At 33.4% G+C, this 15,224-nt stretch overlaps 3 protein-coding genes across 3 annotated transcripts; 1 reads left to right on the top strand and 2 right to left on the bottom strand.

The window, feature by feature from the left end:
• Positions 1 to 3,952: 3,952 nt before the first annotated feature.
• LOC133200424 (complement C1q-like protein 4) lies at positions 3,953 to 5,231 on the bottom strand. The gene is made up of 2 exons (XM_061336225.1): positions 5,055 to 5,231; positions 3,953 to 4,392 (listed from the first exon to the last, which is right to left on the bottom strand). Exons 1-2 carry the CDS (start codon positions 5,197 to 5,199, stop codon positions 3,998 to 4,000), a joined length of 540 nt encoding a protein of 179 aa, XP_061192209.1. The 5' UTR covers positions 5,200 to 5,231; the 3' UTR covers positions 3,953 to 3,997.
• A 1,005-nt stretch (positions 5,232 to 6,236) lies between these two features.
• On the top strand, positions 6,237 to 7,009 carry LOC133200404 (complement C1q-like protein 4). The gene is made up of 2 exons (XM_061336209.1): positions 6,237 to 6,387; positions 6,544 to 7,009. The coding sequence occupies exons 1-2, from the start codon at positions 6,237 to 6,239 to the stop codon at positions 6,927 to 6,929; spliced, it is 537 nt and encodes a 178-aa protein (XP_061192193.1). The 3' UTR covers positions 6,930 to 7,009.
• Positions 7,010 to 8,640: 1,631 nt separating this feature from the next.
• On the bottom strand, positions 8,641 to 14,652 carry LOC133200425 (acetyl-CoA acetyltransferase, cytosolic-like). The gene is made up of 9 exons (XM_061336226.1): positions 14,563 to 14,652; positions 12,343 to 12,477; positions 11,405 to 11,586; positions 10,907 to 11,024; positions 10,405 to 10,554; positions 9,855 to 9,971; positions 9,299 to 9,453; positions 8,998 to 9,108; positions 8,641 to 8,814 (listed from the first exon to the last, which is right to left on the bottom strand). Exons 1-9 carry the CDS (start codon positions 14,600 to 14,602, stop codon positions 8,644 to 8,646), a joined length of 1,179 nt encoding a protein of 392 aa, XP_061192210.1. The 5' UTR covers positions 14,603 to 14,652; the 3' UTR covers positions 8,641 to 8,643.
• Between the last annotated feature and the right edge of the window lie 572 nt (positions 14,653 to 15,224).

A 15,224-nucleotide genomic window follows, 5' to 3' on the forward strand; every position in this document is an offset into this window, starting at 1 on the left:
CAGAGCCGAAGGCCCAAGTCAGCTTTTCTGATCACATTCTGCCCAACGTCTGTCTGTCTTTCTGTTCGTCTGTATTTTTTTTTTCTTATTCTCGACTTGTATCAAGAACCACTTGGTCAATTTCAACCACACTTGCCATAATGTGTCCTTGGGTAAAGGGCTACGCTTTCTTCCAATGAGAGATATTTACGAATTTGTGAAAAATTACGACATCTTTTAAAAATCTTCTCCTCAAGAACGAATGGAAAATTGCGATCAAAGTTTTATACATAGGAATACATAGAAAAAATCTTTTAAAAAATGTTCAAGACAAGCAAAGCCTTGGTTAAACATATATAATTATACAAAGATCCTCCGATAGTGTAGATTCAAGATTGTTCATGACCCCTTTGCACAGGGAATAGTCAAAATTCGGCGATCAATGTTTTACTGTTTTACTTAGAAATATATAGGAACAAGATGTGTTTGTGAAACACTGATGCCCCCGTATGGCAGCTTATGGCGAAGGTTAAAGTTTCTTCAAATGCAAGTCAAAATCCAGGCCAAAAGATAAAAAATGTTGATACCCAAAGAAAGGTCTTGTCTCGAGGAATACACCTGTGAAATTTGAAAGTCCTAGATACAACTGTTCAAAAGTTATGGCGAAGGTTAAAGTTTTTTAAATAAAAGTCAAATGTCAAGGTCAAGGTCAAAGTGGTTGGTATCCAAAGGAAGGTCTTGTCACAAGGATTACATATGTGAAGTATGAAAGCCCTAGCATCAACCATTCAAAAGCTATGACCAAGGTTAAAGTTTTTCAAAGGTAGGTCAAACTCCTAGGTCAAGGTCAAAAGGTCAAAGTGGTGGTTGGTATCCAAAAGAAAGGTCTTGTCGCAAGGATTACATATGTGAAGTATGAAAGCCCTAGCTCCAACCATTCAAAAGTTATGGCCAAGGTTAAAGTTTTCAAAAGTAGGTCAAACTCCTAGGTCAAGGTCAAAGGGTCAAAGTGGTTGACATCCAGAGGAAGGTTTTGTCACAAGGAATACACATGTGAAGTTTGAAACCCAAAGCACCAACTGTTCAAAAGTTATGGCCAAGGTTAAAGTTTTTCAAAAGTAGGTCAAACTCCAAGGTCAAAAGGTCAAAGTTGTTGGTATCCAAAGGAAGGCCTTGTCACAAAGAATACACATGTGAAGTTTGAAACCCCAAGCACCAACTGTTCAGAAGTTATGGCCAAGGTTAAAGTCTCATAAAATTTTGCAAAAGTGGGTCAAACTCCAAGGTCAAGGTCAAAAGGTCAAATATGATGGTACCCAAAGAAAGGTCTTGTCACAAGGAATACACATATGAAATATGAAAGTCATAGCTCCAACCAATCAAAAGTTATGGGTAAGGTTAAAAGTTGACAACAGACAAACAGACAAACAGATAAACAGACAAACAGACAGACAGGACAAAAACAATATACCCCCGGGATCTTTCGATCAGGGGGCATAAAAATCTTCTTTTTTTTCAAGAACAACAAAGCCATGATTGATCATATGTATATGGATCGAAGCATCCTCAGAAGGTGTAGGCTCATATATGTTCAAATAATGACCCCTAAAGGAAGGGAACGGTCACAATGGGCGAAAGTTTTAAAAGGAATATATAGGAAAAATCTTTAAAAATGTTCTCAAGAATAGCAAAGCCATGAATAGCTATGTTTATACATAAGCATCCTTTGGTAGTGTAGATGAAGATTGATCATTCATGACGTTTTTTTTTAATTCATAACCCCCGCGAATAGAAAGGGGTACCAATATGGGATCAAAGTTTTTTAAAGGAATATATAGGAAAATCAATAAAAATCTTTTCAAAAACAGCACAGCCATGATTATTCACATTAATTCAGAAACAACCTCTGATATAGTGTAGATTCAAGTTTGCTTAATTCTTGGCGGGGCCACAACGGAAGATCAAACGTAAAGGAAAAGTCTTGCAAAATCTTTTATAGCCATGATTAGTCAAAAAACGTATGGAAGCATCCTCAGTCAGTGTAGATTCAATTGTGTTCACTTTTCTTCCCCGGGTTTAATACCACTAATATATATAAACTTTTCAATGCTGATTTCTTCTTCCTAACCCAAGTGTTCAGGTAAGCGATGTGGGCCATGGGCTTCTTATAAAGGACAAGTCCAGAAAATGTATATATGAATAATATAACATATATATAACGGGTTTCTTTTAGCGGTGTAAATATAGGATTTTGCCCCAAAGGTGTGTCAATTTTGGCGGACTAGAGTTCTATGACGCTGCAGTACCATAATTATGTACCGATTGTATCTTGACATTTTTTTAAATGAAATATGGCGAAAACGAACAGTAATAAAAAGTCCATTGGAAGTCCATTGAAACAATACAAATCGGGTGCAGAGCTAACACGGACCTCTAAAAAAGCATCTGTGGAGGGATCATGTGTCACAAAGGAGTAAGCATCCCCTGTCGACTGGTCACACCCGCCGTGTGATCATTGTCGTGATCGGGAAACGGAATATCGTAAAGTTTTGTTGTTAAACTATAAATTTTCCACAGGAATTTGATGTCCAGTCAAGGGTTTATTAGTAATGTAACATGAAAAAATGTTCATTGCTTATTGGCATTACGGTAAGAGGGAGAAAAGAAAGTTCAAGGTCACAGGGAAAATTAAGGTCAGAAAATGATGACACATTTTTATAGCTTTTAATAATTTGTAGAAGTGTATATAGTTTAATGAAAATATCCTATCTTCTTTAAAAACTGAATTTAGACACGATAAATAGTAAAGTCAAAGTTAAATGGAAGGTCGGCTTAAAATTCAAAGGGATATTGTTGATAAGTTCTAAACAAATTATGATTCGGTGTATGTGTTTTGATAAAATTGTCTTAAATCGTTTTATTATAACTAAGCTAAATACAAAATAAAGAAAACACCCAAGTCATTCACATTAAAAAAAAATTCTCATCAATGTGTACTACTATATATGTTTAGATAAAAATATCCTAAATAGTTTCTTTAAAGCAACGCCAAATGCAAAATTTAAAATTAGTACCCCTGTTCTATTCGTAACGCATTAGAGCAGAAAACCAAAGCTGAATTGCAAAATGCATGAAGCAATATACTATAGTCATCTCCGAAAACGGACAAGTGTCTTAGTACAAAAGATACATGCATAAGTTAACTGGAACACAAAAACAGAATAATCATGTTTAAGTTGATATTATTGACATCATAAAAACGATGTAAATTGCAACCGAAAAAATCTCAAGGACTGAGATTCAGGTGTGAACATTTACCGTATGCTGGTATATATTGAATATACCTATGTTATTACTGCTACAATTTACATATTTTTTTTCATTTTTTATCAAGGAACTGTAGTGTTACATTGTAAATTCATTTTATCGGATTAACTTTGTTACACAGTGAACTCGATAAAATTAATTATTATACCCTACTGATTTTTCCCCTATATAACATTAGGTCATTAGTGACTAATTCCCTAGAAATCGTTAAGAATGGACTAATCCCCGTGAGTTAGTCAAGTGAGCTAATCCCTGCTTCGAAAGCTAATTCCCGGTTATCCATAATCCTCTAGATTTTACTTTTACATTCGTATGATATGTGAATGGACTAATCCCCGTGTGTTAGTTCAGTGAGCTAATCCCTGCTTTGAAATCAGGCTATCCGAATTCTTCACATTTTACGTTTGTATCGGTATAATAAAACAGTTAAAAGTATATCATTGCGGGAGTTAGCAAGATTCCAGTTCCCCTCGACCAAGACTATTTACCTCGGCTTCGCCTCGGGAAATTGTCCTGGCCTTGGGGAACTGGAATCTTGCTAACTCCCTCAATGATATACTTTAACTGTATATTAACAATGTACCAGTACAATAAATTTAGTCTCTGATTTTTCGAAATAAACAAATTAAAACAAATACGAAATCCATTAATGTTTTTAACGTATTTATTTACACTCTGCTTGATATACTTTTCACCAGTGGGTTTTCCAACCAGAGAAAGAGGAGTATGTACCGTAGACGTAGACGTTGCTGCTTCTTGTTTGAATCCAGACCTGGTTATTCTTTCCTAGCCACATTGCCACGGTACTCCCACACTGTTGGTAGGTATTGGCACAGTTAGTACTTTGGTAGGCACTTCCATTTCTTATCAAATGTACGTTGCCATTATATCTGCTTCCCTTTAATAGGGCAAGTGACCAGGAAAACACATACAGACCCTCAGACGGGGCAGTGAAGCGGTAATTACTGGTACTATAAGCGTTTCCATGATTTAAAAGCAATCTGTTGAAGGCTATAGTTCGGCTACTACTGTAGGTTGTGCCGCTTGATGTCACTGCAGTGAATGCAACATCATTTTTGTGGGAACCTAAAGAAATCAGAGAAAACTAATTGATTGTTTTTCAGATAAACAAAGCTTATTCTCCCAAGGAAATATCCACCCTACGAGACTAATGCACAAACTAAGAGTACGCCTTTAGCAATGTTTAATATACCTGGTAATTTACAACTGGTTGATACATTTAAATTTCTTTTGCAAACTGCGTTTTAATCAATTGTTTGTCATTTTTATGAATACATTTTCTGTGAGAAATTTTGACCCCCCCCCCCCAAAAAAAAAACAAACTTTCTTAAAACTTACGCTGGATCACATTATTCCATCTGATAAATAGTTATTGTTCAAACTTTTTTTTTTCGTCTGAGGGGGCATAAAACAAAGTTTGCACGAGAATTAAAATAACCGGTTAAAAAAATAGACACACTGTCATTTAAATCTGTGGAGAAGGCTTATATAGGCTATGCCTGCTGCCCAATTCATTTTTGTTTCAGTGCATAATAAAATATGTTCAAATCAAATCAATTTTAAATCTTTTGAAATATTTCAATTATTTAGAACACGTCGTTGTGAATTTTGATGAGAGACAGTGCATGGGAAACAAACTCCAGCGCAAGAAGCATCTTGTATTATTTGCCGGCGTTTCAAAATTACTAATTAAATTGAATAAAAAATATTTTAGATCACCAAGGTACCGATATCACCGACTCTCGCTGCCAATTCTAATCCATGTTTCAAATTCCCGGCTTGTCGCATTAAGTGGGCCATCAAACTTCTCCCTTCCGTCCTTTTTGTCGAGGCCAAAATGCAAATCCATAATAACAGGAAAACGTGCCTCATTTTAGCCTATGTTCTGGATTTAATTCCTAAACTGGAAATTACAGATTGATTAATTTTTTTGATATGCTTTTATGTAACATATGATAATTGCAATAAAATTTAGTTTGCCTTCATGTATTAAAAAAAACAACAACCAACAAACAAAAAAAAAACTAACAAACACAAGATTACATGTAAATAATAATGTATACATGTAATTAGCATTCAAATTCAATTGGAGTCTCTCTCTCTCTCTCTCTCTCTCTCTCTCTCTCTCTCATTATAAAAATATATACCAAATAATTAATTACCTAATTCACGATGGAATGCCTATTAAACGCAAAAATAGATATGAACAGACCTTATATATAACAGCATATTTCATTCGATAGAATTTTAAACTATATTGAACAGTACTTTTAAGAGAGCATAAATCAAGCACTGCAGCTTACGGAGGCGTTCAACATGTTTCATGTACGATTAGTGGGTAAAATGCCTACCAATATTTAACTATGTATGTCCTTGGTATTGGCAAGTGTAAATTAGGAACAATTGGACATAGTATGCAGTGTTCTTCAAAGCAACTTAAAACCTCTTAGCATAAGCAGCAGATGTCTTGTAGTGCATTTTGACATTGGTTAATTTCTATGGGACCCCGTAAAAACATGGCAACGTAAGCACTTCAGCACTTTAAGCACGACAATATTTACAGACAATTATTACAAAATATATATAAATGGCTTTGAAAATAAATTTCTTCGCCAAAGGAAAGGGAAACTTTTTTTTCAGTAGGATTTGATTCTTATATGTTCCTTTTCAATATAATTCTTTACAATTTTTCTTTTCTTAAACTTAAAAATTGTACATAATTATCAAATTTTATTGAGAAGTCAATTTGAGTTTGCGCAAAAGAATATTTTATAATTCATCTTTTCAAAGAAATTATATAAAAGGAATTTGCGACCGGAATAATATCATAGAATGATGTATTTTCAAAAGACACATTAATTTTAAGGTAGGCAAGACTTTTATTAATATTTGTTGTTGCAGGGTACGATATGATGCAAAATTTTAGGATACTATCCTTTCTCCTGATCCTATGTACATGGGGCAGCATAGTGTCTGGGAAAAGTTTGCTTGCAAATTTAATGAAACAAGCAGAAACCCTTCAACATGGTCTTGATTTAGCATCAAAAGTGGGTGATATAGGTAAATGTACAACATAGTTCCCTCTCTTTGTTTAATAAATTACCAGTAATCTTTGTAAAATTTAATACTTAAAATATCAAAATTAAAATATAATCTAAAACAAATCCTGCAACTAGAAGTTGAAGATATTACAAAATTCTGATCCATTAAAAACAGGGTCACACAGAAATGATGTAGCATTCACTGCTGTGCCATCAAGTTCGTGGTCGTACAGCTCAGGATCTGTGATAAGGTTTAATTCAGTCAAAATCAACCATGGAAATGCTTTCAGCACCAGTAACTACCGTTTCACGGCCCCATCTGCTGGTCTGTATGTCTTTTCCTGGAGTATTGCCACTCACAGCAGTTATTATGGGCACTCAAGGCTGATAAAAGATGGGTCAACATATCACCAGACTCACTGCCAGAGAACCTATGAGCAGTGTGGTTCTACCGTTACTATCTGGCTCAACAAAAATAACCAGGTCTGGATAACATCTAGGAGTTCCAGTTTTTATGCATATGGTACATACTCGTCCTTTTCTGGGTGGAAAATACACTAAATGTTTGTAGGCTTCGTGACAGCTGCTCTATTCCTGTTTCCCGGCAAAAAAAAATTAATAAAAAATATCTCAAGTTGAAAGGTTGCATTTGTTTATTGTCAAATACATGTAGGTATTAATTTTCAATAGTTTGAGAAGAAAATATGAGGCAGGTACCATGAAAAAATATATTTTTACTTGAAAATATTCTGTCAGTGTACATTGAGAGGCCAACATTCACATGTGCAGCACAAGATTAACAGGGTAAGATGAATAAACTCCCACCTATGACTCTATCTTGGACTTATGACTTGAATTTTACTACTTAGTATTTCATAGATGTGTTCTTTTTCACAATGCATGTAGTTTATCTTGCAAATGTCCTGGTGTAAACCAAAGGTGATTTTTAAATAACACACTGCATTTTCATTATCATCTACATATCCAGGGAGGTCCCAGGGATCTGAATCCTGGGGACACATACTTCACACTACAGTAAAGAGCTAAAAAAAATTCATTGTTCATGCAAACATAGAGTTAACTTATAGGGATGATTATTTTTTTATTTAATGATCAACTTAGCTCCTCTCCGAGGTCTAAACCCTGAAACAAGAGCCATGATTTACACTATTTTTAGATTAGACCTAACTGCAAATCATGCAAACAGCATGCAAGATGTTGCAAGACATAATCAATGAATTCCACTTCAATAAGTGGGTTTTCATATTTAGGCGTCTTTGGTGCAGATACTGATAGGACTTCTGTAGCCCTAATTCATGATTATGCCAACCGCCCCACACCCAGTGAATGCACTAAATTTTAAATACGTCAATTTACATAAACGTACAGTATATGACAAACTTAACTCCTCTCCCTTTTCAATGTCTGGGACATTATTAGTTATCCAGGTTCAATCAAGGGTGTACGAAGATTTCCACGAGTTTTATTCCATACATCCTGAGGCTGAAGGCTGAAGAGTGTATGGAATAAAATCTGGGGTAAATTCCCATACACCCTTAATTGGACCTGGACAACAAATTTATTTCCTATATAACCAAATGAATTCATTTTACACCCAAGTCCAAACATTGGTGTTTCAAACTATAGATAAGATTTATTAAGTGCTACAATGCATCGTGACGTCATGTTATTTGCTTTTTGTGATAGAGAAACTATGCATTGTGACATGTTATTTACTCCTAGCTCAAGTCGAGTGTACGGAAATTTACATCTGTCTTACAAACCAATCAATTCTTGTGTTACAACTAAGACAGCCTAAGACCAAGACTTTAATCCTGAACCCAGGGAGAAAAAAATCATAGTTTTAATAAAATTTATAAAAAAAAAAAATTGTTATCCTTCATCCATTGATGATATTTACCGGGTATTGTCTACCGATAATTGAAAATGGCTCAACTTTTTCAGAGAGAAAGGTGTAAATATTGAAAAGTTTATGAACCACTCAGAGTGCAAACTACACATTGACTGATGAGAATAGATAGCAATAGGTCACCTGAGTGTCTCAGGTTTATGTTTATGTTTCACAATATTAAGACCATGGAATGTGTTCAAAAAAGATGAATTCAAATACAGACATAAAATTCTCTAATACTGATATGCTATCAAGTCAAAACATATTAATACGTTATACAAGAACACACAATCACTTGATATGCATGATATATGTATATTTGATATACAAGGCATAAGTATATCAAATGTTCTTTGTTTAAGATCAGATTCTCTCCATACACATGGCAATTCCCATCCCCCCTCCAACACAAAGAGCTGCCACACCCCTTTTTTTACCAGTCCTTTTTAGGGAATGTAGCAATGTCACTAGAATTCTGGCTCCTGAGGCTCCTATTGGGTGTCCTATAGCTATTGCTCCACCATTAATATTAACCTTGGAAAATGAAATATTTCTGCATTTAAATTCTGCTTTTAGAATATACAGTTTATCTTGTTTAGAAGGGACCATTGATTGAGAGCTGTCTATGTATAAGAACTATCTAAATATTCTTCACATTGAATCACATCATACTACATGTAGTAGAATCAAGGAAAGCATAGTGAAGTAAAAACACACCTTAGCTGGATCACAGCCGAGTTGTTTGACGACAGCTACAGACTGGGCAGCAAAGGCTTCATTGACCTCAAACAGATCTACATCATCCACTGTCCAATGGGCCTTCTCCAGCTTTTATCAAATTTAAAAAGTGAAATCATATTGACTTGTTGCTTTTTGATTTTCCCTATTACAGTGATATTTAAAAATGCTTAAATGTATTGGTATTAGTGAGATACATTTAACTTTCCTTTCATGTAAAATAAGGTTCAACAAATGCAATAAATTTATAATTGGCTCTTAATATCACATTTTAGCTTACTGCTTTCCTAGTGGCATCTACTGGTCCCATGCCCATAATAACTGGATCCACCCCCACCTGTGCCCAGGATACAATCTTACAAAGTGGCTGTAATGACCTAGATCTAGCTTCATCTGCACTCATTAACACACAAACAGCTGCTCCATCATTTAAACCTGCAACCAGATCACAATTCAAAAACTTAAATCTAAAAGGTGATATGAAATAAGTTCTTATAGTTCTTCAAAAATAAACAAAAATAGTAAAATAAAAGTTATATGGAGAATTTTCAAAGAACATGTGTTGCCTGCAGCTACTCCAATGAAAATAAGTTTAGAAATTATAATGACATTTTATAACTATTTAAAAAGGACTACACTATATGTTTCAAAAAAACAAAACCTTATACAGATCTTCTTTAAAAACCCATCAGAAACATGTTACTACATTGTACATGATGGTACTAGACAAAGTGATACTTTGATGTCTGACATGCTACACACTGTAGGTAACAGAAAAGTCAGGACTGAGCTTGCACTTTTTTGTTGTGTAATTCTTGTAAAATAAGAAAATCTACCTGACGCATTTCCAGCAGTTACTGTTCCTGACCCATCTTTAATAAAAGCTGGCCTGAGTTTCTGTAACTGTTCTATTGAACAACCATGTCGTGGAAATTCATCTTTATTTATCACCTCTGTAAGAGAAATTATGAAATTTTCAATCACATTTATTTCCTCAGTTTTTTTTTCCAATTAGTCAAGACAACATTTGTTAAAGTTAACCAGAATGAAAGGAAATATTCCTTTTTTTTCCTTTTTTTTTGCTTAATTATATAATATTTAATATACTAATGTCGTCAAAGGTTTCATGTTAAGGATATATGTTACATGAACACGTATCAGCATTTTGATAGCAGCTTTTTAAATTACTAATAATCAATTACACTTTAAATTAATCCTACAAAGAACCTCTTATTTATCATCTTTTGATTCATAATTACTTTGATATAAATTACATTAATTTTACCAATGTTAAATACCCCCCTCAACCCCCCTCCCCTTTCCAAAAATAAATAATAGTTATTTATCTAATACAATATTCTTTTGTCCTAGCCAAATACAACTTACTTGTTCCTTGTCTGGTTGCTATGGAAACAGGAACTATTTCTTCCTCAAAATACCCAGCATTCTGTGCTGCCTCGCACTTCTGCTGAGATTTAAGTGCAAAAAGGTCTTGTTCTTCTCGGGATACATTATATTTCTTCGATACATTTTCAGCTGAAAAAAATTCAATTAGTGCATTGATGATTATGTTTGAAAAGTATTTTAAGAATCCATATTTCTTTCCGATAAAGAACAGTCTCTATTTTAAAATAAAGAATTTCTTCTATTTTAAAAATATTTTATGTTGTTCAAATTTTCAGCTGGGTGTAGAAAGGGAGGTAATCAGTAAAAGTTACAATATTCATGAAATATTTTTTACCTGTACAGAATTACCTTTCTTCAACATACCAAATAAACATGATAAATAGACAGATCTCTAAAGACTCAAACTTATACATTCCTTAGAAAAATTCATTAAGATTTTTTTTTCAAAGTTAAGAATTATTTTTGGTAAAATTATTTTCACCTGTGATTCCCATATGGTATTGGTTGAAGGTGTCTATAAGACCATCTGACATCATGGTGTCTGTGAGTGATGTGTCCCCAAATTTGACTCCATTCCTCATGTGAATGCAATGTGGAGCCTATAAAAGCAAAGGAAAGTAAGTAGAAAACTACACATGAGCATTTTTTCATAGAGAGTGCTACATGAAAATTAATAACCTACAAAAGTACCCATAGGTGACTATACTAAACAAGCATAAATCTACATGTACATGTATTTCTCACTACAGCAACTTACATGTAGCTACATGGTTTAATTTTGCTCAAAAGAATTTCCTTCGGTAGTATACCCTTACTGAATCAAAGATAGTGTACACTTCTACTTTTTTTTTTTAAGCCTTAAAAATTTGTGACAATCATTCAATAACTTACAACAAAGAAGAAGGAAATACATTTTTTTTCTTATGAATAAACAAGTACATTAAATTCTCTTTTAAAAGTACTACTCTATAATACGTGCTAGACTCATATTTTCTTGACCCCCAGCCACTACAATTTGAGCATCTCCTGTCTTGATGGCCTGGTACCCAAGAACGACTGCCCGTAAACCTGATCCACAGAGCATGTTAACACCACAGGCAGGAACATGGATAGGGACCCCTGCATTGATGCTGGCCTTCCTAGCAGGGTTTTGTCCTTGACCTATCAGATGAAAATATGAAGAATTCTATGTTATCTGCAATATTTTTCAATATTCTGCATTTATTCATTAACAAAATAAATTGATGGATATTCAAGGTAATAATTAATAAACTTGCATATAATTATGTGATGATAATTGATCACATTAAGTATCATTCACATATAGGTCCTCTTCTTTTTAATTATTGTTCCTAATGTGTTCCTAATGAACTTCAAAAATAGCTTACTAACAATATTTTGAAGATCATGAATGATAAGGAAAATTTGTTTGCTTTCATAAAATGTACCACTCTCTACCATCGGCTCATGCATTCACCTCTGTCGCTGGCTCGCGTATATCACAGTGATAAGCACAAGAAATAGTGCATTTAAAAAAATCATTTTAATTATATAACTGCACTAATGTTTGTCTTTAAGGTTGATATATACTAAATAGATCTTAAACTGTTAGTTGAATTTGAAATAATCCTTGGAATAACATGTTTTTTACTGTATGTCAAAAATCTTGATGCTTCGAGCCCATTGCAGAGGTGTCTGAGAGAGTAAAGATAAACAACTCCGCATTGCAGATTAAAAATGTACATTACAGTATTTTCTGCTAGGAATGCATTGACCATATTCAAGGCTTAAGTCTAAGCATAACAAAATTGCAATTTTACAATTCCTATATATAAAAACAAAATTAATGTATTCCATCCATTTGCAAATGCATGCAGTGCCAAGTAATTTGTATTTGAAAATATATAATTAATCTACCTGCTGTGAGAATTTGTCCTAAAATGACCTCTGACACAGTCTCTCCATTGATGCCTGCACGACCCAGAGCCTCCTTGATACAGAGGGTCCCCAGGTCATGTGCGGGAAGTGTGGATAATCCACCATTAAAAGACCCTACAATAAGATATACATGCTGTTAGTGATTATATAATAAAAAAATTCCTACATTTTCATCCCTGCCTACCCCAATTTTTATCCCCCTGCCTTGTCATTTTTTCTTTCTGTCTTATATATAAATTTACACAGTTCTAAAAACTACACTATCTAGACTCTTTTACTGAAATGCAACTACATGTAACAAATAGCATGAAGTCTGATCTGTGTCTCATGCATGTTTGAAGTTTGAAGAGGTGGATCAAAGTTAAAAGTGTAAGTTGTGTAAAGGTTTTTGATGTTACAACTGAATTTAACTGTTTTTGCCCCAATGTTGCACAGTAAAACGTAAAACGTATTATACTTGTATTGTACATTACATAAGTAAAGCCATGTGTTGGGGCACAGACTTGCTCCCAGAGTGTAAATTAAATTTTTATTGTCATTTAACAGGTCTAACTTAATTTATGAAATTTTATTTCAATGAATATTTTTTACACTTAAATAACATGCCCCTGAGATCAGTTCAACACAGTAATATGTTATGATTATAAAACAATCTTATAAAATTAAAAACAAACCAATAAATATATGAATTTCATTTATTGGCATGTAAACTTAATGTTAAGATTTTGAAAAACAAAAGGGTTAAGAATGTTTAAATGTTATTGGCTAACTCTGTCACTACCCTAACTCTGTCACTTTCGAGAAACTCTGCACTGTTTGTAAACAGATTGTGACTTTGCTTTTTGCATGCTAAAAATATACGGTCAATTGTGGAGATATTATAACAGTCAAGTTCAAGAATGCTTCAAAAATAAATAACAATTACACTTAATCTACTGAATATACTTTATGTGAACTTAGAAAAGCACCTTTTCCTTCATGAGCTATTCCACCGATATCTCAGACATGTGTATCAACATGTCAATTTCACATCAGCCATTTTTATAAAGGTCTAAGTGAAAGGTTTGACATACCATATTGAATATGGCTAAAAATATTTTATTTTTTTGTCTACATTTACCATATTTGTGAAAATACACTACATGTTGGAGATAACATTGGAGTGATGTACATGTATTTACATTTAAAATATGTTATAATAACATTTATTTATTTTTTTTCTGTTGTCAATACTTATCTTAAAATACAATTTAAAAATATTTTATATCTTAAAAGCTACTTTTTTATGTTTACAAGTTTAAGAAAAAGAAACAAAAAAATTTATCTGGAGACAATTTTTTGTTAATTAAGTTCACATATTGCACAGGGCCCTGGTGAAAGACTTAGGATTCATTGGACGTAAGTACACAGATGCGATACACATTCTATTTAGTGGTCTTATATAATCCCAGTAACTGCAATTTTTTTTTAAAGTAATAAAAACAATGTTGAAGTTGATAACTAAATGTAGCAAACAAGAAATATATTTTAGAAATAATTCAGAGTAATGGAGCATTTTCCGCTTATGGTGATGGAGTTTGGGTAGTCTGGGATACTGTGATGGAAATATTTTCCTATTGAAACATGTTATTTTTATCTATATGTAAAATGATTGAAAAGTAACTGACATCACATGGTATTTTTCAGTGTATTTAAATTACAAGTAATTGAAAAATGGTTAATTACAAATTAACTTCCAATTACTTTATGAAATCTAATCAATTACAATTCTTTTTGTTTTCAATTACACTATTCCTACAGTACAAACGTAAATTACATTTTCTATGACCTAGTCAGCAAATACAATCTATCATTAAGTCAAATGCTGACTGACATTTTTCATACTAATTGTTAGGCCAATATTTACACACTGAATTGTGGAAGGATTTTCCGCTATTTCCTCATCATAACAATAAGTACACAGCCGGAGTGACCGGTCGGAAGGGGATGCTCCTCCTCCATGGCAACTGATCCCACCTCTGATGTTTTAGAGGCTGCTCTTGATTTGTATTGTTTGAATGGACTTTTGAGCTTGAATATTGTTCGTTACATGTATCTCCATATATTTCAAAGTGATAATTTGGAGGCGTATTGCGGTATTTGGTATATTTTCGATATTTAACAGTATCGAACTGAAAAAGAAGTCGGAGGGCTACCTACCAACAGGTGTTCTGACTGCAGCAACGATGACAACCTCCATCAGCTCTTACTTTCACTTTAAAATCTACGTTGATTTGACGTTTGCTATGAAGAAACCAATTCACTTTAGGATTAAGCGTTTTAGAGATTTGAAGCCTCAGCGCATGCACATTACACACTTCCTTTTAAAATTGTCGAAAATGGTAAATACACGAGAATTTGACAGTACATTACAAATCTGAGGTCATCATGTTGTAAAATTAATATGTTTGACCCCAGATATAATCATAACACATTTTGTAGCTTTTCATTTCCAATTAAGACGATATATAGAAATGTTTTCTGCCTGCATTTCAGAGATATTGTTTTTAAAAGGGCTTAGGTATTTTTAGTGGATAAATAATCGTAAAAATGTAAGAGAGTATTGCATATATGCAGATCTATACCATAAGTAAAGTTATTTATTCCAGGGATTAATATAAGTTTTGTTTGGGACAAACCCTTTTTGAATAAATTGTTTCAACGAAATTCAAAATTAACTTGTTCTGAAATACATTTGTCATTTAACAGGGATAAACATTAACTCTTATATTCACTTGTTTCCGACAAGTGATCTGAAAATTTTACCTGCCCAAATGCAAAACTTGGACGCCCAAAATTAAGAAAGACGAAAATGGTTAAAA

The sequence above is a fragment of the Saccostrea echinata genome, unplaced genomic scaffold (assembly GCF_033153115.1).
Source record: "Saccostrea echinata isolate AGI-Se365-2 ecotype Australia unplaced genomic scaffold, CSIRO_AGI_Sech_v1 ptg000039l, whole genome shotgun sequence".
NCBI classification, from domain to species: Eukaryota; Metazoa; Mollusca; class Bivalvia; order Ostreida; family Ostreidae; genus Saccostrea; species Saccostrea echinata.